Source organism: Geotrypetes seraphini, chromosome 3, assembly GCF_902459505.1.
Source record: "Geotrypetes seraphini chromosome 3, aGeoSer1.1, whole genome shotgun sequence".
In the NCBI taxonomy this organism is placed as follows: Eukaryota; Metazoa; Chordata; class Amphibia; order Gymnophiona; family Dermophiidae; genus Geotrypetes; species Geotrypetes seraphini.
The window spans coordinates 52187169-52212407 of NC_047086.1; the positions used below are offsets into that span (position 1 = coordinate 52187169).

Sequence of the window (25239 nt, forward strand, 5' to 3'; positions counted from 1 at the left end):
TGGAGGTTTTTTTCCCTCCTCCCCCCCCCCAAAAAAAAATCGCGATTATGTGAAATTGCGAGTAGGGAAACCGCGAATAGGGAGGGGGAAGTGTATAGATAATCCTGCTTGTGTCATCATAGAAATATTTTGGACTCTTAGTAGGAGATATTGATTGCCAGAGGTCTTCAAAGTATAGAATGAGTTGACAGGGTTGGTATACTGCTATGATATGCTTACCAGGAGTCGATTTGGAACCTGGCTTTTGTATAAGACCTCTGGCTCTTATGACTTCTACTTCCAGCTGACCCTTTTTATCTACCATACCAATCTGAATATCACCTGTAAGAAAAGGGAAACACCCTTACATTTAGACTGTTTCCAATGACATTTTTTGTTAAATATCAAAAAGGCATTGATTTAGCATACATTTGGAAATTTGATCTTGGTACAACGCACATGACAATGAAAATCCAACTGTAAAGAACAAAACAAGTGGTTACCCTGTAACACTTTACATTTAGAAAGGAAATGACAACTTTAATACAGCAATCAAGGCTTTACTTTTTAGATTCTACTATCAATAGTTTAAACTGTTATGGTATAGTCATAGGTCCTTTTACTAAGGTGCATTAACCGATTTAGTGCACGCTAAACGCTAACATGTCCATTATATCCTATGGACGCTTTAGCGTTTAGCACATGCTAAATCAGTTAGCGCACCTTAGTAAATGAGGGGGTAAGTATGGTAATAGTAGGGCTTGAGGACATAACGTTGATAGAGGGAATGCAGAGTTCCAAATTGTGGAATCACCCCTGGCCTGTGGACTGTAGAAGCTCAATGTGACCAGACTCCATTTTGATTGTGAAGAATTCGTTTGGATCATGAACAAAGCTAAGGAGTCTGTTTACTTGTTTCAGAAACACAGACCAAAATGGAAGTCAACATAAGACAGAACATTTGGCCTCATAAATGTTGTTTGTTTCTTCTAATTAGGGGAGACACAGGATAGAGTTAAGCAACAGCAATATCATTGGTGGATATAACATAACATAACATAAATCTTTATTTATATACTGCATAAGTCATTCAGTTCAAGGCAGTTTACAGGATAAAAACAAAGGAGAAACGTCAAATTTAACATTTGAAGGAATATTGTAAGTGAAAACATTTAACTTTTAGCAGGAATATTACAGAGGTATATAAGTGGTGAAATAATAAGTAGGAATGGGCTAGTCTTAGGTCAACAGTGTGAAATGGGAGTTATTTTAAACTTGGTTGTCCTGTTTGGGAAAGAGGAGCGTTTTTAGGAACTTTCTGAAATGCATGTAAGAGGTTGAACATCGGACCAGTTGACTCCATTCCGGATCTTTGGAAGCAACTTGATAGGGTTAAGAGTATAGTAATGAATCCTTTATGGGTAAAACCTTTAATTGAGGGGTAAAACCTTTCCTTTTTAGTGCTGGACAAATAATACTGATACAATTGAATAACTGATTGAAAAATGGAGTTTCACCTGCAGCTGCTGGTGTACTTGTGATTTATAGTTTTCTACAATTGCACAAAAAATTATTTTCAACTATCTGAAAGTGAGTGCAAATGCTTGCAATGCGTAGTTTGTGGCTTGATCCTTCCTGCAACCCTTGCTAGGGGCAGAAAGACTGATGCGCAGAATCACACGACCCTCTTGAGGTTATATCTACTCTATAACCCCTAAACCTGTTTAAACATATTCATGAGAACCCCCTCCCCCCTACAGAAATACATTATTCAGTTAGATTGTGAGCCTGCCAGGATATATAGGGAGAAATACTTAAGAGTACCTGCAGGAAGTTTCAAGTTTCAAGTTTATTGGTTTTTTATACCCCGATCATAAAACAAATAGGAAGACCTTAGGAAATTGGAAGACTGGGCATCCAAACAGAAGATGAAATTTAACGTGGACAAATGCATAGTGATGCACATTGGGAAGAATAATCCAAATCATACTTACAAGATGCTAGGGTCCACCTTGGGGGTTAGCTTATAAACCGTGCCGAGCTCCACCTCCATGGAGATGATGCGGTATATAAATTTAAGGCTTAGATTAGATTAGATTAGATTAGCGCTCAAGAAAAAGATCTGGGAGTCATTGTGGACAATATGCTGAAACCTTCTGCCCAATGTGTGGTGGCAGCCAAAAAAGCAAACAAGATGCTAGGAGTTATTAGAAAAGGGATGGTAAAAAAGACTAATGATATTATAATGCCTCTGTATCGTTCCACGGTGCGACCTCACCTTGAGTATTGTGTTCAATTCTGGTCTCCTTATCTCAAAAAAGATATAGCGGCACTAGAAAAGGTTCAAAGAAGAGGGACTAAGGGTTCCTTTTACTAAGCTGCGTTAGGGCTTTAACGCGCAGAATAGCGGGCGCTACAACGCCACGCGCACTAGATGCTAATGCTAGCATTGAGCTGGCGTTAGTTTTAGCCGTGTAGCGTGGGGTTAGCGTGCGCTAATCTGCTACGTGCACTAAAAACACTAGTGCACCTTAGTAAAAGGAGCCTTAAGATGATAAAGGGGATGGAGGAAAGACTAAAGAGGTTAGGGTTCTTCAGCTTGGAAAAGAGATGTCTGAGGTGAGATATGATCAAAGCCTACAAAATTCTAAGAGGGGTAGAATGGGTACAAGTGGATCGATTTTTTGTACTGCATCAAGATGTACAAAGATTAGGGGACACTCGATGAAGTTACAGAGGAATACTTTTAAAACCAATAGGAGGAAATATTTTTTCCACTCAGAGAATAGTTAAGCTCTGAAACGCATTGCCAGAGGATGTAGTGAGAGTGGTTTAATGTAGCGGGTTTTAAAAAGGGTTTGGACAAATTCCTGGATGAAAAGTCCATAATCTGCTGTTGAGACAGACATGCCACTGCTTTCCTTGGGTTAGTGGCATGGAATGCTGCTACTGTTTGGGTTTTTGCCAGGTACTTGTGACTTGGATTGGCCTCTGTAAAGAAAGGATACTGGGCTAGATGGAGCACTGGTCTGTTCCAATAAGGCGATTCTTATGTTCTTACCTGAATGTATACTGCTTTTAATAGAAGCAGTATAAGAAATAATATATCTGACTAGGTTGATCTGTAGTGAATTTAGACAAGTACCATAGAATTCAGCTTGAGCAGATAAAAAGAGCCTCACAAAAGAAGAGCTGCAACCTCAAAGAAAGAACAGAAGAAAGTGTTGACCATGAAGAAGATCTTTACGTTTATTGGAAGCTCTATATTGCTACTAATGACTGGGGAGTTAATTTAGAGTGACCAGAGAATTGGATAGAGGAAGTGAACTAGATGTGGTATATTTAGATTTTAGCAAAGCCTTTGACAGCGTTCCACACAAACGTCTAATAAATAAACTGAGTGCCCTTGGGATGGGTCTCAAAGTGACAGGCTGGGTCAAGAACTGGTTGAGTGGAAGGTGACAGAGGGTAGTGATCAATGGAGATTGTTGTGAGGAAAGGGATGTTACCAGTGGTGTGCCTCAAGGTTCTTTTTAACATTTTTATAAAAGATATTGTTGAAGGGCTCTTTGCAGATGATACCAAAATCTGCAATAGAGTAGATACCCAGGATGGTGTGAAAAACATGAAGAAAGACCTGGCAAAGCTTGAAAAATGGTCAGAAATTTGGCAGCTAAACTTTAATGCTAAGAAATGCAAGGTCATGCATTTGGGCGCAAAAACCTTAAGGAACAGTACAGTTTAGGGGGGTGAAGAACTTATGTGCACAACACAAGAGCGGGCCTTGGGTGTGATTATATGTGATGATCTTAAGGTGGCCAAACAGGTTGAAAAGGTGATGGCATAAGCTAGAAGAATGCTAGGGTGCATAGGGAGAGGTATGGCCAGTAGGAAAAAGGAGGTATTGATGTGCCTGTAAAAGATTTTGGTTAGACCTTATTTAGAATATAGTGCACAATTCTGGAGGCTGCACCTTCAAAAATATATAAAAAGGTTGGAGTCGGTGTAGAGGAAGGCTACTAAAATGGTGCGTGGTCTTCGTCATAAGGTGTATGGGGACACACTTAAAGATCGAAATCTGTATATTTTTGGAGGAGAGGGGAGATATGATAGAGACGTTTAAATACCTACATGAAGTAAATGCGCATGAGTCGTGTCTCTTTCATTTGAAAGGAAGCTCTGGAATGAGAGGGCACAGGATGAAGTTAAGAGGTGATATGCTCAGGAGTAATCTAAGGAAATATTTTTTTACAGAAAGGGTGGTAAATGCGTATAACAGTTTCCCGGTAGAGGTGGTAGAGACAGAGACTGTGTCTGTTTTCAAGAAAGCCTGGGATAGGAATGTAGGATCTCTTAGAGAGAGGAAGAGATAATCATTACTGCGGATGGGCAGACTGGATGGGCCATTTGGCCTTTATCTGTCATCAAATTTCTATTTATGAGCTTCAGTAAAGGTGTTACAATACACGAGCTTCAGTAATGGTGTTCCGATACATGAATTAAATATACGCATATCTTACCTATATATTCCATCTATGTACATATAGCTTCTGTATATCATATATTCATCTTACTTTGTGTTATTTGTGAGTTCATCCTTTCATGTTCCAAGTGGGTAGTATGCTGTTTCCTACATGTTGCTATTCCCCCAATTGTTTCTTTATTTGTTATGAAGAGAATTGTCTTTATTCCTTTCTTTAACTTTTTGGTGTCCTTTTCTAGTTTTCATTCCCTCGGAAGGGAGTTCTACTGCACTGGGGCTATCACCAAAAACATTCTTTTCCTGACACTTTTGTATTTGATGTCTCTGAAGGAGGGTATTTCCAGTAGGTATGAGTCGTTGCCAGCAAAGGTCAGATGGAATACCCCACATTCTTAGGACATTCTTGGGCGAGATAAATCCATGACTATACATATTTTAGGAGTTAATTAGCAATGTTAGTTTTTGCAGGTGCTAGGATATCTATTTTACCAAAAAGCCAGGATATGCATTCTGTTGTCTCTTTATCACTTTACCCATTATAATAATTCATCATTTGTAGTAACTGGATTATAATTGAGTTTATAATAAATTCCTGATACTGCAGATGCACCTGTGTTGTGGAAGAACAATTCCCAGAGCTGTATCCCATTTCCCAGAGCCCTCTGCAATGGAGGAAGGGAGAGAGACTAAGGATTTGAAGGGAAAATCATTTTAACTCGTAATTTAAGAATTTAAATGAGACATTATATTAAGTACTCTTCTTCTAACTCTGTGACCTGTATTTATTATTTTCTCCTACTACATATATACCGTGTTTCCCTAATAATAAGACAGTGCCTTATATTAATTTGGGGGTCCAAAAAACACATTTGGGCTTATTTTCGGGGGATGTCTTATTTTTTTCATGTTCAATGATCATCTCTCCCTTCCTCTCCTCCACCCCAATCCTCTTTCCATTCTCTCCCCCACATGCCTCCCCTCTCACCCATCCCCTTGCACCTTCCTTCTGCAGCATCTTTCTATCCCTCCCTCCCATCGTGCAGAACCCTTGCACAGCATCTTTCTATCACTCCCTCCCATCCCCCCCGAGGCAGAACCTTTGAGCAGCATCTTTCTATCCCTCCCATCCCCCATGCAGCAGATCCCTTGCATAGTATCTTTCTATCCCTCCCTCCCATCCCCCCATGCAGCAGAACCACATCGACCCTCCCACTGTGAAACCGACATACCTCCCGCTATACAGCAGCATTGGCAGAACTTTAAACAGGTTGCTTCGTGGTCTCTCCCACCGGCTCCTACTCTCTGTCGCATCGCCGTGAGACCGACATACCTCCCTCCAAACAGCAGTGTCAGCAGCACTCTAGATAGGCTGCTTCGCGGCCTTCTCCCGCTGGGGCTTTCCCTGTGCTGCATCACTGATGACATCATCAATGATGCAGCAGAGTAGGACCCGGCAGGAGAAGACCTCGAAGCAGCCTGTTTAAAATGCTGCCAGCGCTGCTGTTTGGAGGGAGGTATGTCAATTTTGCGGTTATGTGGCAGAGGGTAGGACCCGGTGGGAGAAGACCATGAAGCAGCCTGTTTAAAATGCTGCCAATGCTGTTGTTTGGCAGGAGATATGTCGGTTTCGCGATGGGAGGGTCGGCGGGGTTCGGATTGGAAGGAGAGATGGAAAGTGTCAGTTTCAGTTAGTGGCCCCCCCAATGTATGGTGGTAGGGGTTAGTGAAATGCGCACCGACCAACGCCAGGTCCCAGGTTCAGTTCCCTCACCGATGACTCACCAGGTAGTAGAATAAACGAGCACAGCCAGAGGTGATTATATAAAGAATATATTATAGAAATAGGCTTACAGAAAAGTAATATTTATAAGCATTACAATTAAATAGAGAGCCCAGCAGTTTCCCTGCATTACAGAGTCCAGAAGGAATTGAGTGTGAAGTTTCAGGGAAAGGCAGAGAGAGAGAGAGGGGGATGGGGTGATGTTTCGTGTTCCATAGATAAAGAGAAGGATAGACAGAGAGATAGAGAGAGCTCAAGAGAGAACCAGAGTGCCAAGCCAAGAGCCAAGCGATAGCTAGATAGAAAGAGAGAGAGAGAGGGCCAAGACCCCTCTCCTGATAGCTTGATAGAAAAAGAGATATATTGATAGAGCAGAGAGCAGGCTTTTATACCTTGGAATCTTATTCTGAATAGAGAAAATATTGTATCTCCCAGTATCTTTCTGTTTAGAATTTGCAAACTGTTTGAGACAATGGTCAATTTAATTGACAAAGGAGGGTGTGATACCTGCAAGCATGGTGATGGGATTAGCTCTGGCTTCTTTGTCCCATTCAAGCAGGCCATTGTCCTAAGCACCCTCTTAATCAGACATTAACACCTTTTAGCTAGTCATGATTCAATCAGGGAAACTTAAAACATATCAAGGATACTTAAAACAGTTTCCCTGCACTAAGGGTCTATCTGCCTTCCCATGCCAGAGTCAGATTGATATAATTTCCCAAAGGCCTCTAGGCTGACAGAAAGATGCTGCGCGGGGACATTTGGGAGGGGCTTTGGGGGCAATCTAACTAAGTCTTATTTTTGGGGATAGGGCTTACATTAAGACCTACCCCAAAAATCATGCTAGGGCTTATTTCGTGGTAGGTTTTATTTTTGGGAAACACGGTAGATAGTCGTTTAAGAATGCTGATTAGGGTGTCCTTTATACTTTTTTATTTCTCCCTGCCTTTCCTCTAGCAATTCCTAACTCTTCCCTGTTACATCTGCATTTAACACTCCTCCTCTCCTTGTCTCGCTGATGTCAGTACTAAGGGAAACTTAGGCTGTCTGAGAAGGTATGTATCTTCATAGTTTTGTAGGGCTGGGCTGATGCCTGATCAAAAAGGACACACAAAAATTAGCTTGTTATAAAATATAATTCCACAGGATCAACTCCAAAGCAGAAAGTATATAAAAGTTGCTGAACCACTCTACAGACGTGAATAACAAGGTTGCAGGCAAAATACAGTATTTAAAACATCAACAATAGACAGCAGAGGGTGCCAAAGTATTATGCTCATACAGTTCACAAGCTATAATATAAACAGCAAGCACATAGCCTCCTATTTTTTAGAAAGTGATTTTGCTCAACTACTATACACGTTTGTATTATCCCGACTAGATTATTGCAACGCTTTGCTAGTGGGCCTACCAGCAAGAACACTCTCCTATCTCCAAGGGGTCTCCAAGGGGTGCAAAACGCCGCAATCCGACTCCTAAAAAACCTGGGCTTCCACGACCACGTCACCCCTGCACTAACTTCCATGCACTGGCTGCCTATCCAAAAACGAAGCGCCTTCAAAGCCTTGGTGTTAGCCTTCAAGACTTTTCACAAGATGACACCAAACTACATAGCATCAAAACTACAAACTTATGTCACTGAGATCCTGCCACCTGGCCGTTCGCTCACGTCTGAGATAGCCCGAAGACACTCATTCTCATTACATACCCAGATTATGACACATCATCCCCCCATTCATTAGATCACTAGACAGTCTTTGGAACTTCAGGAAAGCCGTGAAAACCTCTCTCTTTGCAAACCCAGCTCCTTAACAACCCGCGTCTACACTCCGGACGGATGGATCTCAATGGCACCGCCTAATACACCAAACGACATCTCTAAACTCACAGATCACCGCAAATGTAATCTGAATTACCACCACATTCTCCGACAACAAAGATACACCCACCTGCTAGGAAAGCTATGTTACCTCCATGTTATACCTACACTGTAAACACTGCAATTTAATCCATCCTATGCCTACTAAGTCTGTATGTTATGTCTTTACTGTAAATGCTGTAACCTAACCCCCCTTGTCAATACTGTAAATGCTGTAAAGTCTGTATTTCTCACTAAAGTTTGTCCTACCCATACTATGCATGTATTCCTGTAACCCGTTCTGGGCTCCTTTGGGAGGACGGGTTAAACGAATGAAGAGATAAATAAATAAAATGTTTTGCTGGGTAAATGCCCTGGTTGAAAACTGTCCCCCCTTACAAGTGCTTAAAATACATAGGCTTTCATAGCATGCATACTTTTAGCCAGAGCAACAAGAAGCAGTTTTAGGGATGAGGGAGAGAGAGTGTGTTTAGGGTAGGATTTGAGTTGAGCTCACACCTTTTCAGTAGTAGTTTAAAGTGAGTGTACATTCAGGTACAGTTGAGCCCAGCTGGGCTCACAATTTAAGTTCAAAACCAATGATTGCTATATTGGGCAAGGAGAAAAAGAGTATGCATAGGTCTGATTTTCAAAAGTATGCATGCTGTTTTATTCCCATATCATTTTCATGTATTGAATTTATACTCTGCTCATTTCATTCAGTCCTTCTGCGCTCACTTATAAGACATCCATAAAATGTAAACAATAACACAAAGAAACAAATCACTTGGCTACCTGCAGCATAAGAAGGAATAAATGTGCATGTCTGCTTTGTACACAAAGACCCAGTATGCAATGTCTGGGTTATTTAATTTCACCTGTGGAAATTAGGAACAAGGTTCACACATGCTGTGTCGTTACACTTTTGAAACACTTTGAAGTACAGATGATTGACTCTGACAAAAAGCAGTACTACCTATCCTTTTAAAACTGAAATTCCAATGCAATTAGGACTGTAGGTAATTATTTACCCCAGAGTTTGACAGGAACAAAGTGCAAGCTTTTCTTTACAATAAACTCGAATAGGCCAGTAGGAAAATATTCATCTTCCCCCCTCCCTAATGCAGAATGAAATAACATCGAAAACAAATTTAACTTCTTCCTTAGTATAGAGCAGGGCTGTCCAAGTCCGGTCCTCGAGATCTACTGGCAGGCCAGGTTTTCAGGATATCCACAATGAATATGCATGAGAGAGATTTGCCTGCACTGCCTTCTTGGTATGCAAATCTCTCTCATGCATATCTATTGTGGATATCCTGAAAACCTGGCCTGCCACTAGATCTCGAGGACCGGACTTGGGCAGCCCTGGTATAGAGTCTTATTTCTGGAACAGTATTTATCTGACTTGTTCACATCATTGGATCTTGAATGCCTACAAAGGGCAAGTGACTAGAAAAGCAACAGGATGATAATACAGTTCACATAAGCTTCAACTAGGTGTAAATTTTACTAGCAGCTATTGGATTAGAGCAGGAGTTCTCAGCCCAGTCCTCAAGAAACACTCGATCAAGTAGTCAGGATACCTATAACTAATATGCATGAGACAACTTTGCATGCTTGCAACTAATATCAAGCAATCACTACAAAAAAAAAAAAGGGAAACAAGCAATTCTATTACAATTCGACAACTTAGCTGCCTTTTTTAAGTTCAATCTTCTTTATTAAAGTTTGGAATATACAATTAGTCATTAACCAGTTACAGGTACAATTATACAGTGCAGCTGCCTTTGATTCATTGGACCATAACCTCCTTCTGTTGAAACTCAGTGAAATTGGAATTGGAGGATCTCTGCCTAAATGGTTCAACTCATTCTTAAACAATACTGTAGAGAATGCATTGTATAGAAAGATAGCACCTTCTCTCAAAGCTGGAGATCCTTCTGTGGCATGCTGCAGTTCTCCTCTCTATCTCCAATTTTATTCAACTTATCTATGAGCTCACTTGGTGAAATCAAGTTCACAAATGGAGAGCAACTCCTAACCTATGTAGATATCATCCTATTTCTGCATATCGATCTGTTGACATGAACATCGCAGAATCAATCTCAGGATGAATAAACAAAATTTCCACCAGCGCAAACAAGCTCAAGCTGACCACCACCAAGACCAACTTAACATGGTTCCATATGAAACATTGAACAATCCCAAATTCTGTTAGCTAGAGCCACAGTCAGCATTCAAAGCTCATCCAAAGTCTTTGGTGTAATCTTGGACACTACTCTTTCTTATGCCCCCAGTGTTGAAACAATTGCACTGGTTACCTGCAACATTTCAGATTGAATATAAAATCTTGATGATTTTATATCAAGTAATATATGAAAAGGCACCTTGGTACATAACACAAGTCATCAGGAAATATCTACTTTCTCGTTCTTTAAGATCTGAATCTGCCAGTAGGTTGAGCCATGAGCATGGGTGTGAGGTGCTTTATAAAAAAAAAACCATGGAGGGCAACAATTTCAATATCAGGACCTCAATTATGGAATGATTTGAATGGGTCACTGAAGTTATGTCAAAACCGGAAGTTTTTAAAAATCTTTGAAAGCTCACTTCTTTGTTAAGGCTTTTTTTCTAAATTGGTAGCTGCCTGATGTTGAAATTGCATGAATGATTAGTCTGTTAATGAGTTTATGGTTTTTTCTTTTTACTTTGTATGTAAATTGTAATCCACTTAGGTTGTTGAGTGGAATACAATTTTTTTTAAATAAATAAATAAAGTATCTAATCTCTGGGGGAAAAATATCATTAGCATGAAACGTCTGCAGTTGATCAGACCTTCTTTTATGAACACCACTTTGAAATACTGGTCCAAATGCTCATTTTTACTCAGCTAGACTATTGCAACTCCCTATATTCCAGAATAGGCGCTAAGCAGCTCTACAGACTTCAGTTCATCCAAAATACAGTAGTCGGACTAATCTTCAGGCTCAGGAGGTTTGACTCTGTGACTGAGTACTACCAGAGACTCCACTGGTTACCCTTGGCCTCTAGGATTTCCTTCAAATCATCTTGAATCTTATTCCACATCTACAACAATCACTCATAGGAGGAACTTATTCAGCTATTCTCCAAACATCACTTCACATCAACCCGAATCACCAACAGATTGCAGATGATCCTTCCTTTACCAAAAAGAATCAAGTACAAGCACATTTTTAATTCCCTGTTCACCTATGTTGCTATCAATACATGGAATAGCCTGCCTCTAGTCACTAGAAAGAAAACTTTCTATCTAAAATTCAGATGGACGCTAAAAACATGTCCATATGACTAGTCTTTAAGCCCGTTACATTAACGGGTGCTAGAATAGATGTGTGTGTCTGTCTTTCTTTCTTTCTTTCTTTCTCTCTTTCTCCTTGGCCACTTTCTGTCTGTCTTTCTTTCTTTCTTTCTGTCTCTTTCTCTCCTTGGCTGCTGTCTGTCTTTCTTTCTTTACCCTCTCTTTCCTCGGCTGTCTACCACCACCCCTTTCCTGCTCCCCCTGTCCAGCAGCAGCCCTTCTCCCTTCCTTTTACCTCCCCGCTGTCCAGCAGCACCTCTTGCCTGCTCCCCCTGTCCAGCAGTAGGCCTTCTCCCTTCTTTTTACCTCCCCCTTCTCAAGCAGCACCTCTTACCTGATCACCCTGTCCAGCAATAGGCATTCTCCTTTCCCTGCTCACCCAGTCCAGCATCCGCTAGCCCAGGCAGCCTTGGGGCTTTTGCTAGGCCGGCCTACCTCGCATTATCGAAGTGGGCTGGCCTAGCAAATGCCCCGCGGCTGCTGCGTTTGCTGTTCCGGGGGTGAGAAGAGGCGTCTTAGCAGCGCAGGAGTCAAACCGCCACCACTGCTCAAGCCGCCTTGCACGCGGCAAGCCGTCCCACGTACATCCAATCAAATTCGGCACAGAGGCACACAGCATGGTGGCAGGGAACACGAAACCCTATGTGCGCATGCGCGCTTAGGGTTTTATTATAAAGGATAAGTACACATGACTAATCAAGCCTCAATTCCTATGACCCTCTCTGTGGAGATATGGAACATGCATTCTTTTTTCTTGTTAATTCTAACTAGCAGATTGAATTGTGCCCTGTTAATATAATTCACATGTATGGAAGTCAGCCATTCCCTTCATCTGTATACTGGAATGTTCACCATCTTTTTATAACTTGTTAATTGTAGCTCCTCATGTATGCATGGGTCCTTGACATTGTAAATCACCTTGATCCTTTACAGGATCTAGATTTGATTGGATTAAATGCTTTGCCTCTACTGTATCCAAATCTATCTCGTATATATTGTGGGCATCCTACAAAACCTGTGTCCTGAGGATAGGGTTGAGAACCAATATATTAGAGAGACATGTTTTGGATTGATTTTGTTCATATTTGATTGGTAGGATTAGGGTTACTAGACGTCCAGATTTCCCGGGACAAGTCCTCCTTTTGAGGACATGTCCAGGGGTCTGGACGGCTTTTAATGACGTAAAATCTGGTAACCCCAGGTAGAATGTAAGAAGTTGTATTAGATGGCTGCTCTATAGATTATTATTTCAGTACTATGTGAGTATATCAAGGATCATCTCTCTGTCATCTTATTTAATATCTATATCAGTGATGGCTAACCTTTTTGAGCCCGAGTGCCCAAACTGCCGCACAAAACCAAAGAATTTCCTCAAAGTGCCAGCACGTCAATTAAACCTTAATAACAAGATTTTAGTATCTAAAAACTCTTTATAAAGTTGCCTGAACTATGTAACATCATTTTTAAAGGTTGGAATCTTTGTATTGTCAGAGAATCAATTTGATTCACAATCCTTTGGTTTTCATTTCAATTTATTGGCAATTTATAATGTTTTAATGATTTCATTCATGGGCCGAATACACACATACTTTTCTCTGTCGCCGCACTCTTTGATCAAAAGATTTGTAAGCCTGCAACCACGTCAAGGTAGACTCTTTCAGCAGCTCCCCTCCCTCCCCCTTATCTTTGTGGCCAAGTCAAAATGATCTACCAACAATAAAATTTTAAGAACACAAAGCACGCTGTACGCAGAGAAAATGTTAATTATCATTTATATTCCGCGGGTTTTCAAAGAGGTCAAGGCAGATGACTTTATGCAATGTCACCTCAGTAACAACTATACAAAAATAGACAAATATTCCCCCTCCCTTTTTACTAAACCGCAATAGAAGTTTTTAGTGCAGGAACCTGCGCTGAATGCCCCACGCTGCTCTTGAAGCTCATAGGCTCCCTGCGCTAAAAAGCGCTATTGCGGTTTAGTAAAAGGGGGCCATAGTGCAAAATATAGACAGCATATATAAATTCTCAAAACGGACACATTTTGATCACTAAATTGAAAATAAAATCATTTTCCTACCTTTGGTAATTTCATCAGTCTCTGGTTGCACTTTATTCTTCTGATTGTGCATCCAATATTTCTTCCCTTTTTTCAGCCTCCTGTATGCTTTCTCTCCTCCAGACCTCATTCCCTCCCCAAACTTTTTATTTGTTTCACCCTGCCCCCTTCTTTCTTTTTTTCTCTCTCCATACCCCCTTTCATTCTGTATGTCTGTCTTTCTCTCTCTCTCCGTGCCCCATTTTTCTTTGTTTCACCCAGCCCTCTTTCTTTTTTTTTTTTTTTGGCTCCCTGTCCCCCCCTTTCTTTCTTTCTCCTTGCCCTCCCCTATGCCACCACCATTGGGAAAATGCTGCCACCGCCACTGGGGAATAGGCTGCCACTGCCGCTATCGGGAACAGGCCGGCGCCGAGTTCGCCCTGCTTCTCTTCTCCACGGGACCGACCAACTCTCGCCACTCGACGTCAATTCTAACATCGGAGAGGTCGTTCTGGGCCAGCCAGGCAGTGATTGGCTGGCCCAGAACGTCCTCTCCGACATCAGAATTGACGTGGGTGGCAAGAGTTGGTCGGCCCCACAGGGAAAAGCAGGGAGAACTTGGCACCGGCCTGTTCCCAATGGCGGCGGTGGCACTCAAGTGGCTAAAGAGACACAGTTTGCCAGCCTAGGGAGAACACTGGAGGGTGGCCAGCTGTGCACCCCCTTGGGGCGTGAAACCAGGGCAGACCGCCCCCACCCCCACCTTGGTATGCCACTGTCTGTACCTCACTCCCTCCCTATGACCAAAAATTCTCCTTTCTTCTATTCCCCGTGTACACAACCATCTCTTTCCCTCCCTTCCTCTCTCCCAAGTCCTTGCCTTCTGTGTCCAAAAACACATTCCCTCCCCCACCTCAGCATCTCTTTCCCTCCCTTCCTCTCTCCCAAGTCCATGCCTTCTGTGTCCAAAAACACATTCCCTCCCCCACCTCAGCATCTCTTTCCCTCCCTTCCTCTCTCCCAAGTCCATGCCTTCTGTGTCCAAAAACACATTCCCTCCCCCACCTCAGCATCTCTTTCCCTCCCTTCCTCTCTCCCAAGTCCATGCCTTCTGTGTGCAAAAACCCATTCCCTCCCCCACCTCAGCATCTCTTTCCCTCCCTTCCTCTCTCCCAAGTTCATGCCTTCTGTGTCCAAAAACCCATTCCCTCCCCCACCTCAGCATCTCTTTCCCTCCCTTCCTCTCTCCCAAGTCCATGCCTTCTGTGTGCAAAAACCCATTCCCTCCCCCACCTCAGCATCTCTTTCCCTCCCTTCCTCTCTCTCAAGTTCATGCCTTCTGTGTCCAAAAACCGATTCCGTCCCCCACCTCAGCATCTCTTTCCCTCCCTTCCTTTCTCCCAAGTTCATGCCTTGTGTCCAAAACGCACTCCCTTCCCCGTTTGTCTCCCAGCCCATCTTAGCAACTTTCTCAGCAAAATGTAGCTCGAGCCGCGTAGGCTTGTCTTCCATTTCCTGCCTGTCCCGCCGCGCACACATAGCCGATCGGAAATCTTCCCCGGAGGGAGGGCTTAAGCAAAGCCCGCCCTCCGACGTCAGCGCTGACGTCGGGGAAGATTTCCGATCGGCTGTGTGAGCGGCAGGGCAGTCGGAGTAGAAGACGAGCATCGCGGCTTGAGTTATAGTTAACCCCGTGGGTCCCCCATCGTCCTCGTTCAGCTCTCTCTCCTGTGCACCCCCTGGTAGTACTGCCCTGATGGCGGCCCTGCGCGTGCCAGCTGCAAGGCCTTCGCGTGCTACAGTTGGCATGCGCGCCATAGGTTCGCCATCGCTGATCTATATGATGCCTATTTGTCATATGCTGAGGGAGCTTGGTGTGTAGCCTCCAGGGATCTCAAAGTCCCTCCTTGAGGGCCGCAATCCAGTCGGGTTTTCTTGATTTCCTCAATGAATCTGCATGAGATCTATGTGCATGCACTGCTTTCAACGCATATTCATTGGGGAAATCCTGAAAACCCGACTGGATTGCGGCCCTCAAGGAGGGACTTTGAGATCCCTGCTCCAAACTGTATGATATGGTATTTTTATTTTCTTTTGGAGAAAATTTGAAGACATATCTAGTCAAGGTTGTATTTGTGAAAGATTCAGGATTGGATGTCAGCTAACCATCTGGCAATTAATTTAGCTAAAACTGAAATCATGGTTAGTAGTCAAATGCTGTTGTTGAATCTTCCATTTTTCAAACAGATCAAATCACTATACTTTATACTCAAATGTCTGGGGGTCATTTTGGATTCAGTATTTTTTAATGAAACTGTACAGTATATTAAGTATTTAATTTCAACTTCTTATGAAGATTCATCACATTCTCTGGCAACGAATTCCAGAGTTTAATTACATGTTGTGTGAAGAAATATTTGCTCCGGTTTGTTTTAAATCTACTACTTAGTAGCTTCATTGCATGTTCCCTAATCCTAATATATATATTTTTAAAATATTTTACTTATGCATTTTCAAAACAAATTCACAAGCATCTTCTCGTTTCGGCAATACAGAGTATAAAGGAATATTATTACAAATAGGAAAACATAAACATAAAAGTCAAAATTAAACCTCTTCCTTAGACCACTACAAATCTTAGGGCATCGGTGGGTTTCGGGGGGTGGGGGATGCGATCGCAGCAGGAGAGATTAGGCATTTCTCCTGCTGCAATCATTACCGGCGTGGGGGGACAGGTTGCTTGGGCTGCTGAGCTGCGGCCCAATTAGGAACTTATACTTGTTTTGACTTGGTCTAAGTCAAAACGTATAAGTTCCATCTGGCAACCTGTCAAACCTTTTTGGTTATGACTGCCGGATGACTAAGTCTACATTGGCCCACCTCCTGCCCTTTCCACTCCTCCAAAAATGCCCCTTTGCGCTCTAGGTGTTCAAAGGCAGGGTTTTTAAAAAAAATTATGTCCAAAAAACCTACGAAGTTGTTCCAGAGCAAAAAAGGTGCATTTTATCCCAGAATATCTGACCAGACATTTACAAGGATAGCTCAGAATTAAAGTGGCTACCAAGGTTTTAACTTCTTGTCTTATCCTCAAAAACAATTTTCTATGCTCTTGAGTTGTCTTCGTCACATCGGGAAAAATCCATACTTTTTGACCAAAAAATAAAAATTGTAAAAAACAAAAAAACATACGCATAACTGCATTCAAGCCTTGTTCAAATATAAAGGATATAAGCAAAGTAGATAGAGATTAAATTTCTACTGTGGAACTTTCCAAGAATTCATTTATACTGTATTATTCATATCCATAGCTGGTGATTTATTAGCTTCAGAAGGGTCACCTGGTTTCTTAGGCAAATAATACTGTATATCCGGTTTATAGGAGGTATTGAGTCTGAAGTAAACGTTAAAATTTCCATCAAATATTTTTTAAACATATCACTTGGTATAATCCCTATTAACTTTGGAAAATTCAGTTTCCTAAGATTTAGTTTTCTATTGAAATTCTCAATTTTTAAAATTTTTCTTTGAAAGAACATTTTGTCATTAACAAAGTTCCCAGATAAATATTGCAAAGAAGCTATCTCTTTATTTATCTGGTCAAATTCAGTAGCAGTATCCATTTTAATAGTCTCAACAGATGCTGATAAATTGTCTATTTTACTCATTATTGCTGATAATTCTCCCGTTGACTTAGGGCTCCTTTTACTAAGGTGCGCTAGTAATTTTAGCGCACGCTAACCGTGTGCTAAACGCAAGCTCTATGGAGACATCAGCGTTTAGCGCGTGCACTAAAACTGCTAGCGCACCTTAGTAAAAGGAGCCCTTAGTCAATGCCACTTTGAGTTTTTGGAGAGTTTCCCAAATGTTTTCCAACATCACCATGGAGGAGCTGCTATCCCCAGCTTCTTGTCTGGTCAAAAATTCAGCGTCCTGATCCACATGAGGCCCCCCACTATGCGGCTACATCGGGTACTTTTGGACCTCGGCAATCACACTCTCAACATCTCTTGATGCTGGAAACGGTGGAGATCAGGTAACTGGAGAAGCCAAAGATATTTCCAACCCTGAAGCCTTGGAAGCTCGTTCCTCGGAGGCAAATGATGGTAACTCGATTCCAGGTAAGGACGGCGAGCTGGCCATGAAGCAGTCCATTGTCACTTATCCTTCTGAGGAGGGGTTCAGCCGGACAGGGCCCTTATGCTTATTGTGGAGCATAATGAAGAACCAACAGGAAACTTGCTCAGTAGGAAAATGGTAAGGCAAAACGGAGTGCTAACGCTGGCTGCTAACACACTGCCATCTTGGCCACTCCCCTAGTCCTAGTGTTTTTGAAAAGAGTGAACAAGCGATTCACATCTACCCTTTCCACTCTACTCACTTTGCACTTGCTCACACTAAACGCCATCTGTCATTTTGATGCCCAATCTCCCATGGTCCTCTTGCAAGTTTTCACATTCCTCTTGTGATTTAGCAAATCTGAAAATTTTGGGTCATCAGAAAATTTAATTATCTCACTAGTTAAAAAGCAGCAGTCCCAGCACAGACCCCTGGGAAACCCCACTACTTACTCTTCTCCACTGAGAATACTGACCATTTAAACCTACTCTTGTATTTCCCATATTAGATGTAATTATTTACACGAGCTCTATGGTTGATTGCCTAAACTCATGCATGTGTATATACTCGGTTATACTAATATTCTTCTATACAGGAAAGTAGAAGCCTACTTTTCTTCATAGAATAGGTTCTACTGAGATGCCCTATTATTTATTTTTTTGTTAATATGCCACCTTTCAATAGTGATATTTAGATGATGTACCTAGAATTCCCTCAGGATGGAGGAAAAGTCATTTTCCAATCTGCTATCAAGCTTGTACTCTGTAATGCATTCCAATAAAGTGAACAAATCTGAGACATACTAGGCTGAATATATTTATGTTTAAATGTTATATAGATTCCAGTTTTCCATTGTATAAATATAACCATTTACAGTATGGTTTACTGACACTATATATAATGTTGGCTAAAAGATCAATGTGAATATCCTTCAGACTTTTTTTTTTTTTGTTCTGTCTGAGATACACAGGAAAGACATTTTTGGCTTTCTGTAGAGGCTGATATATTGTTCTTGGCACTTAAAATAAGGTATTCAAGTCTCTGGGGAAAGTTTTCCTGCTGCTGTAACTTGGATTCTCTGAAGAATAATTTCTAGAGATTAGTGGAAGAGGGGTCTCTTCTCTTTTTCTTTCCACCTAGAGAAATTTGCAATTGAACCTGGAGAAATGTCTTAGAAAATATTATTTTAGTATTTAGTTAAATCCATTGCTCTCAGAAGGGGCTGATGCTCAAAGGTTCATGGTAGAGTGAAACTCTACCACAAAACTAGTGCAGAAAAATTGCTGCAACATGCTCAAAATAATTGACATGCAAATTTTAGCAGGGTTAAAATCATGGCAAATCTGCTGCTTAGCTCGAAATATATGAGCTCAGGCACTGACAGGAAAACTAACATTTAAAAAAAGCTTGCCACAGCAAGCCCCTGCATATTGTATATGTAAACCACTTTGACTGTACCCACAAAAAAGCAGTATACCAAATCCATGACCTTTTACCCTTTACCCCCAACCTAACTCCTCTGCCGAACCCCTCCACAAACATATCCCTGGTGGCTTAATAGATTCCCTTGCCAAGCACAGGCCCTGACCTCTCCTTCCCACAAACCTTAAAAAATACCCTGGTGGTGTGGGGGAGGGACACAAGACCACCAGACCACCTAGGCATTTTTTTAAAGTTTTGACATAAAGAATTTTGAATTAAAAAGCTTCTAGCACAATTCATTTTCACCATCATATAATATCCAACGAGACACTATCTGCATTACTTTACAAGTAAATAACTTACCCATTGCAGGGGTTGCTAGAGTTTGCCGACCTACTAGTTGTGCAGGCCCAAGTCCATCAAGGAAATCACTGAACTGACTATCAGCTCCCAAACGTACTCCAGGGAATATTAAGCTATGGTAAAACAAAACAGATAGTTAAGCACAAATGGTTTTGAAATGATCTGCCATAACAGGTACAATATCTCTACAAAGAACCCAGTGCCTTAAATAATAATCCTTTCCACAGTTCATATAGTATGTTTCACTGAAACATACTGTATGATCATTTTTACTAATTTGTTGACAGGCTTTTCTTTTTTTTTTAATCTTTATTAAATTTTCAAGGCTAATACATTGTACATACATTAATAATCAGAATCAGCACTTACAATCCATCAGTAACAATACAGAATGAATTAACCTTCCCCCTTCCAGTACATTCAATCAAGTAATAAAACAAAGGAGATAACCCCTCTCCCACCCTTCCCTAGGATGTGTGTATAAATCTAAAGGAAATTAAAGGTAAAAGAGAAGAGCGACTAAAATGGTTAAGGGCTGGAGGAGTTGCCGTACAGTGAGAAATTAGAGAAACTGGGCCTTTTCTCCCTTGAAAAGAGGGGACATGATTGAAACATTTAAGATAATGAAGGGGATAGACTTAGTAGATAAAGACAGATTGTTCACCCTCTCCAAGGCAGAGAGAGAACGAGAGGGCACGCTCTAAAGTTAAAAGGGGATAGATTCCGTACAAACGTAAGGAAGTTCTTCACCCAGAGAGTGGTAAAAAAAAACTGGAATGCTCATCCGGAGACTGTTATAGGGGAAAAAACCCTCCAGGGATTCAAGATAAAGTTAGACAAGTTCCTGCTGAATCAGAACGTATGCAGCTAAGGTTAGACTCAGTTAGGGCATTGGTCTTTGACCTAAGGGCCATTGTGGGAGCAGACTGCTGGGCACGATGGACCACTGGTCTGACCCAGCAGCGGCAATTCTTATACCGAAGTAACAAAAGTCGTTAATGGACCCCAAACTAATTTCAATAAATGATTATGCCCCAACATGTCAGCATTCATTTTCTCATACTTATAACACAAACATAAATTTGCCCATCAAAAGGTAAAACTAAGCCGATCCCAATTTTTCCAATTGTGGGTAACCATTTGCATGGCAATCCTGGTCATGATAATGAAAAGCTGGCATTTATACCGGTCCAATGGGGGTTTAATATGCAATAGTGTCCCACAGATAACTACTGAATTATTTAATCAGCACACATGAATTGTTATGAGAGAGTATATCATATGGTCCAAGTTGGATCATTCTCGAAGCAGCTAATCAACAGATTACTACATCATAAGTTAATGGAATCGATGATTCCAGTATGTTATTCATATGTCCCCATATCGACTTCCAAAAATTGAGTATCAAAGGACAATAGAACAACAGACGATCCTATTTCAAGATGACAGAGCTATCTAACTCCTGCAAACGAACTGGAGTCCAAAAAGATCTGTGTAAGAAGAGAAACCAAGTTTGTCTCATAGATGCTGACGCTGTACATCTCATCCTCCAAGTCCAAATCCATGGCCATTGAGAAGCAGAAATCTGCTGCTTAATCTCAATGCTCCAAATGTCTTTCAGACTAGTTTTTGGTTTCTTATTCAAATATTCAGATACTAGTATTTTAGCCCGTTACATTAACGGGTGCTAGAATATATGTCTGTCTGTCTTTATTTCCGTCTCTCTCTCTCTCTGTCCTGCTGTCTTTTTCTGTCTGTCTCTCTCCCTGGCCCCCTTTGTCTGTCTGTCTTTCTGTGTCTCTCCCTGTCCCTGTATATTTCTTCTTTTCTTTCTGTCTCCCTTCCTCCCCCTGTTGTTAGAATATATGTCTGTCTTTCTTTCTTTTTCTTTCTGTCTCTCTTCCTCCCGCTGTCTTTCTTTCTGTCTCTCTCCCTCCCTGGCCCCCTTTGTCTGTCTGTCTTTCTGTCTCTCTCCCTGCCCCTGTCCCTGTGTCTTTCTTCCTAACTCCTTCCCTACTTCCCTGTCCAGCAGCCGCAGCATTCCCTCTCCCTCTATTTATCACGAGAGGAGCCTGCACGGACCTAACAGCCCGAGCCCCCAGCAGTGTAACTTCCTGGCGGCTCCTTTCACGATCGCCGCCTTCTCCGACGCAGGAGCGGCTCTTGAAAGGAGCCGCTGCAGCGTCTTTGAGAAGTTGAAAAAAACTTCGGCCCGTCTCTGTGCTCGGCCGCGGCGGGCTACAGTTGCTGTGGCCTGCAGCCGCCGACAGCCGCGGCGGCCGACATCCGCCTTGCCGTATTTTTTTTTTTAGTTGAAAGACGCGGCGGTGGCTCCTCTCATGATCCCCACCTGCGTCGAAAGTCCGACGCAGGCGGGGATCGTGAGAGAAGCCACCGCTGCGTCTTTCAAAGAACCGTAAGCCGCGCATGCGCACTTCCTATGGGTCACTACAGCTCACAGAAAACGGACCTACGCGATGGGAGTGCGCATGCGCGGCCTAGCGTTTTATTATATTAGATGAATTTATACCACTTGGCTGCCTGATGCCTTAGCATATCTGTCTGGAAGCAAAGGCCCGGCAAGCTATACTGATTTTTAAAATTTCGCCAATCAGGGAACCCCTTCTGAATGGACTGCTTCAACTGCAAACATTTATATGCTTCAGACTTTGTAATACTGAATGATTGTTGCAGTTGTGAAAAATCAAGCAGGCTTTTCTTGTTTTGAACATATAACTTGATTGATGGCCTTCTACTCACTGCCAGCTCAGGGGCAGGTGAAATTTAATGCATTTTGTTAAACTTTCCGGAGGTATTAGGTGATGCACTAGGAATAAATAGGAATAAAATGACTTCTTAGAATTTAGAATGAAGTCCAAGTCTATACAGCATATCAGATGTGGATGTCCATTTCTTATGTATTTTAGAACAGGATCTGCTGACAGCCTGTTCTTCACTATATGAGAAATGGATGTGCAAATGCTGGCCATGTCCAGCATGAACATCCATTTTACAAACTAAAACAACTCAATTATAAATGGGGCAAAATAAGGAACAAAGAAAGTTTAGTGGCAGCATAAAAATGTCTGTAGCATATTATATAAGGTCCTCTTTCAGCACACAATTTAAGGACTATAAAAATCACATCAAGAGTATATCAGTAAATCATAAGAACATAAGAATTGCCATACTGGGACAGACCGAAGGCCCATCAAGCCCAGCATCCTGTTTCCAACAGTGGCCAACCCAGGTCCCGAGCACCTAGCTAGCTTTAAGGGTATTAACGTAGAACATAATATTTTCCAGAGAAAGGAAAATGGTAAAACCTGAGGACATAATTTGAGGTTGAGGGATGGTAGATTCAAAAGTAATGTTAGGAAATTCTACTTTACGGAGAGGGTGGTGGATGCCTGGAATGTGCTCCCGAGAGAGGTGGTGGAGAGTAAAACTGTGACTGAGTTCAAAGAGGCGTGGTATGAACACAGAGGATCTAGAATCGGAAAATAATATTAAAAATTGAACTAAGGCCAGTACTGGGCAGACTTGCATGGTCTGTGTCTGTATATGGCCATTTGGTGGAGGATGGGCTGGGGAGGGCTTCAATGGCTGGGAGGGTGTAGATAGGCTGGAGTAGGTTTTAACGGAGATTTCGGCAGTAAGAACCCAAGCACAGTACTGGGTACAGCTTTGGATTCTTACCCAGAAATAGCTAAGAAAAAAAAATAAAAAAAAAATTTAAATTGAATCAGGTTGGGCAGACTGGATGGACCATTCAGGTCTTTATCTGCCGTCATCTACTATCCTAGGAATAAGCAGTGGATAAGAACATAAGAATTGCCACTGTTGGGTCAGACCAGTGGTCCATCGTGCCCAGCAGTCCACTCACGCGGTGGCCCCCAGGTCAAAGACCAGTGCTCTAAATGAGTCCAACCTCACTTGCTTATGATCCAGTTTAGCAGGAACTTGTCCAACTTTGTCTTGAATCCCTGGAGAGTGTTTTCCCCTATAACAGACTCCGGAAGAGCGTTCTAATTTTCTACCATTCTCTGGGTGAAGAAGAACTTCCTTACGTTTCTACGGAATCTATCCCCTTTCAACTTTAAAGAGAGGGTGAATAACTTGTCTTTATCTACTAAGTCTATTCCCTTCATTATCTTGAATGTTTCGATCATGTCCCCTCTCAGTCTTCTCTTTTCAAGGGAGAACAGGACCAGTTTCTCCAATCTCTCACTGTACGGCAACTCCTTCAGCTCCTTAACCATTTTAGTCGCTCTTCTCTGGACCCTTTCGTGTAATACCATGTCCTACTTCATGTTTGGCGACCAGTGCTGGATGCAGAAACTCTGGGTGAGGGTGCACCATGGCCCGGTACAGCGGCATGATAACCTACTCCGATCTGTTCGTGCTCCCCTTCTTAATCATTCCTAGCATTCTGTTAGCCCTTTTCATCACCATCGCACATTGCGTGGACGGCTTCATCGACTTGTCGATCAGAACTCCCAAGTCTCTTTCCTGGGAGGTCTCTCCAAGTACCTGTATTCGTGCATGAGATTTTTGTTACCGACATGCATCACTTTACACTTATCCACGTTGAACCTCATTTGCCATGTCGATGTCCATTTCTCGAGCTTGATTATGTCACATTGTAGATCTTCGCAATCCCCCTGTGTCTTCACTATGAATAACTTTGTATGGTCCGCAAATTTAATTTTATAGCTTCTTCACCCACTCCACCCCCTTTGCCCTCTCCTACCCACACTGGCGCTGTGTAGTAAACAAAATAAACAAAAAAGACTTTTCCACTCTCTGTTAAATCCTAGCTCATGTTCACGGTCTAATACCAGCTCTGGCAGGATACAGATTTCAAATCTTACACATTGTAATCACAAAACAGAAAATAAAATTATTTTTTCTATCTTTTGTTTCCTGGCATTATTATTCAAATCATGTTGGTCTCAGGCTCTGCAACTGTCTTCTGATAACTGGCTTGCCAGGGTCTCCTGCCCATTTGTCATTTTCTTCTTTCTCTGTTCTAACCATCCATCTTCCATCTCTGTCCTATCCTTCCGTTTCCCTTCCCTAGAGGTCTGTCATCTTTCCTTTTTTTTGTCTCCATCACCGGACCTGCAGCAATGGACTCCACCATTCCCAGATCCACTGTCTCTCCTTTTCTCAACTACCCTTTCATCCATCATCTCTCCCTCCTTCCCCACCACCCCAGGGTCCACCAGCTCTCCCTTCCTCTTCTCAACTACCCTCCTATCCAGTATTTCTATTCCCCACCACACACACACCATCCCTTGTGTCCAACTTCTCTCCCTTTCTGTTCCATTCCTTCCTAAATCCCATTGTTCACCATCTTTCTCCCTCACTTCTTTTTTAGACCCATTATTTCTTCCCTCCCCTCCCCATCCCCTCTCTATGATCTCCTCAAGTCCATCGTCCCCTCTCCACCAAGTTCATCTCAAGTTTCAAGTTTCAAGTTTATTAGGATTTTATATACCGCCTATCAAGGTTATCTAAGCGGTTTTACAATCAGGTACTCAAGCATTCTCCCATCTTCTCCCCCAAGTCCATCTCTCCCTCTCCCCCATCTACCTTTATTTTGATGTTAAAACTTGTTGCTTGTGGTGGTAGTTATTCAGCGATCCACAGAGTTCTCTTGCTGCCACTCCTTGCGTCTTCTATCCATTGCGGCCGCCCTCAGTGAAAACTTCCTGTTTCCGCTTGGGCAGCCGAATTGAGAGAAAACGCCAGACTAGCAGCATGGTAATGAATCACTTTCGCTACCGCCGCTTTTGCCTGGAATTAAAAGGTAGATGCGGGGAGGAGAGGAGAAATGCTTCTGGGAAGGAGCCAGCCA

The 25239-nt window shown here is 42.2% G+C and overlaps 1 protein-coding gene across 19 annotated transcripts in view; it reads right to left on the reverse strand.

Moving 5' to 3' along the window:
- The window catches only part of RIMS1 (regulating synaptic membrane exocytosis 1), a 753464-nt gene that overhangs the window by 8955 nt on the left and 719270 nt on the right, over positions 1–25239 (reverse strand). For all 19 annotated transcript variants that reach the window (XM_033935996.1, XM_033935980.1, XM_033935991.1 and 16 more), the window contains 2 exons: positions 19377–19489; positions 220–321 (listed from right to left, as the gene is read on the reverse strand). In XM_033935996.1, the coding sequence (XP_033791887.1) occupies positions 220–321; positions 19377–19489 (215 nt within the window). The remainder of the gene's footprint in view (positions 1–219; positions 322–19376; positions 19490–25239) is intronic.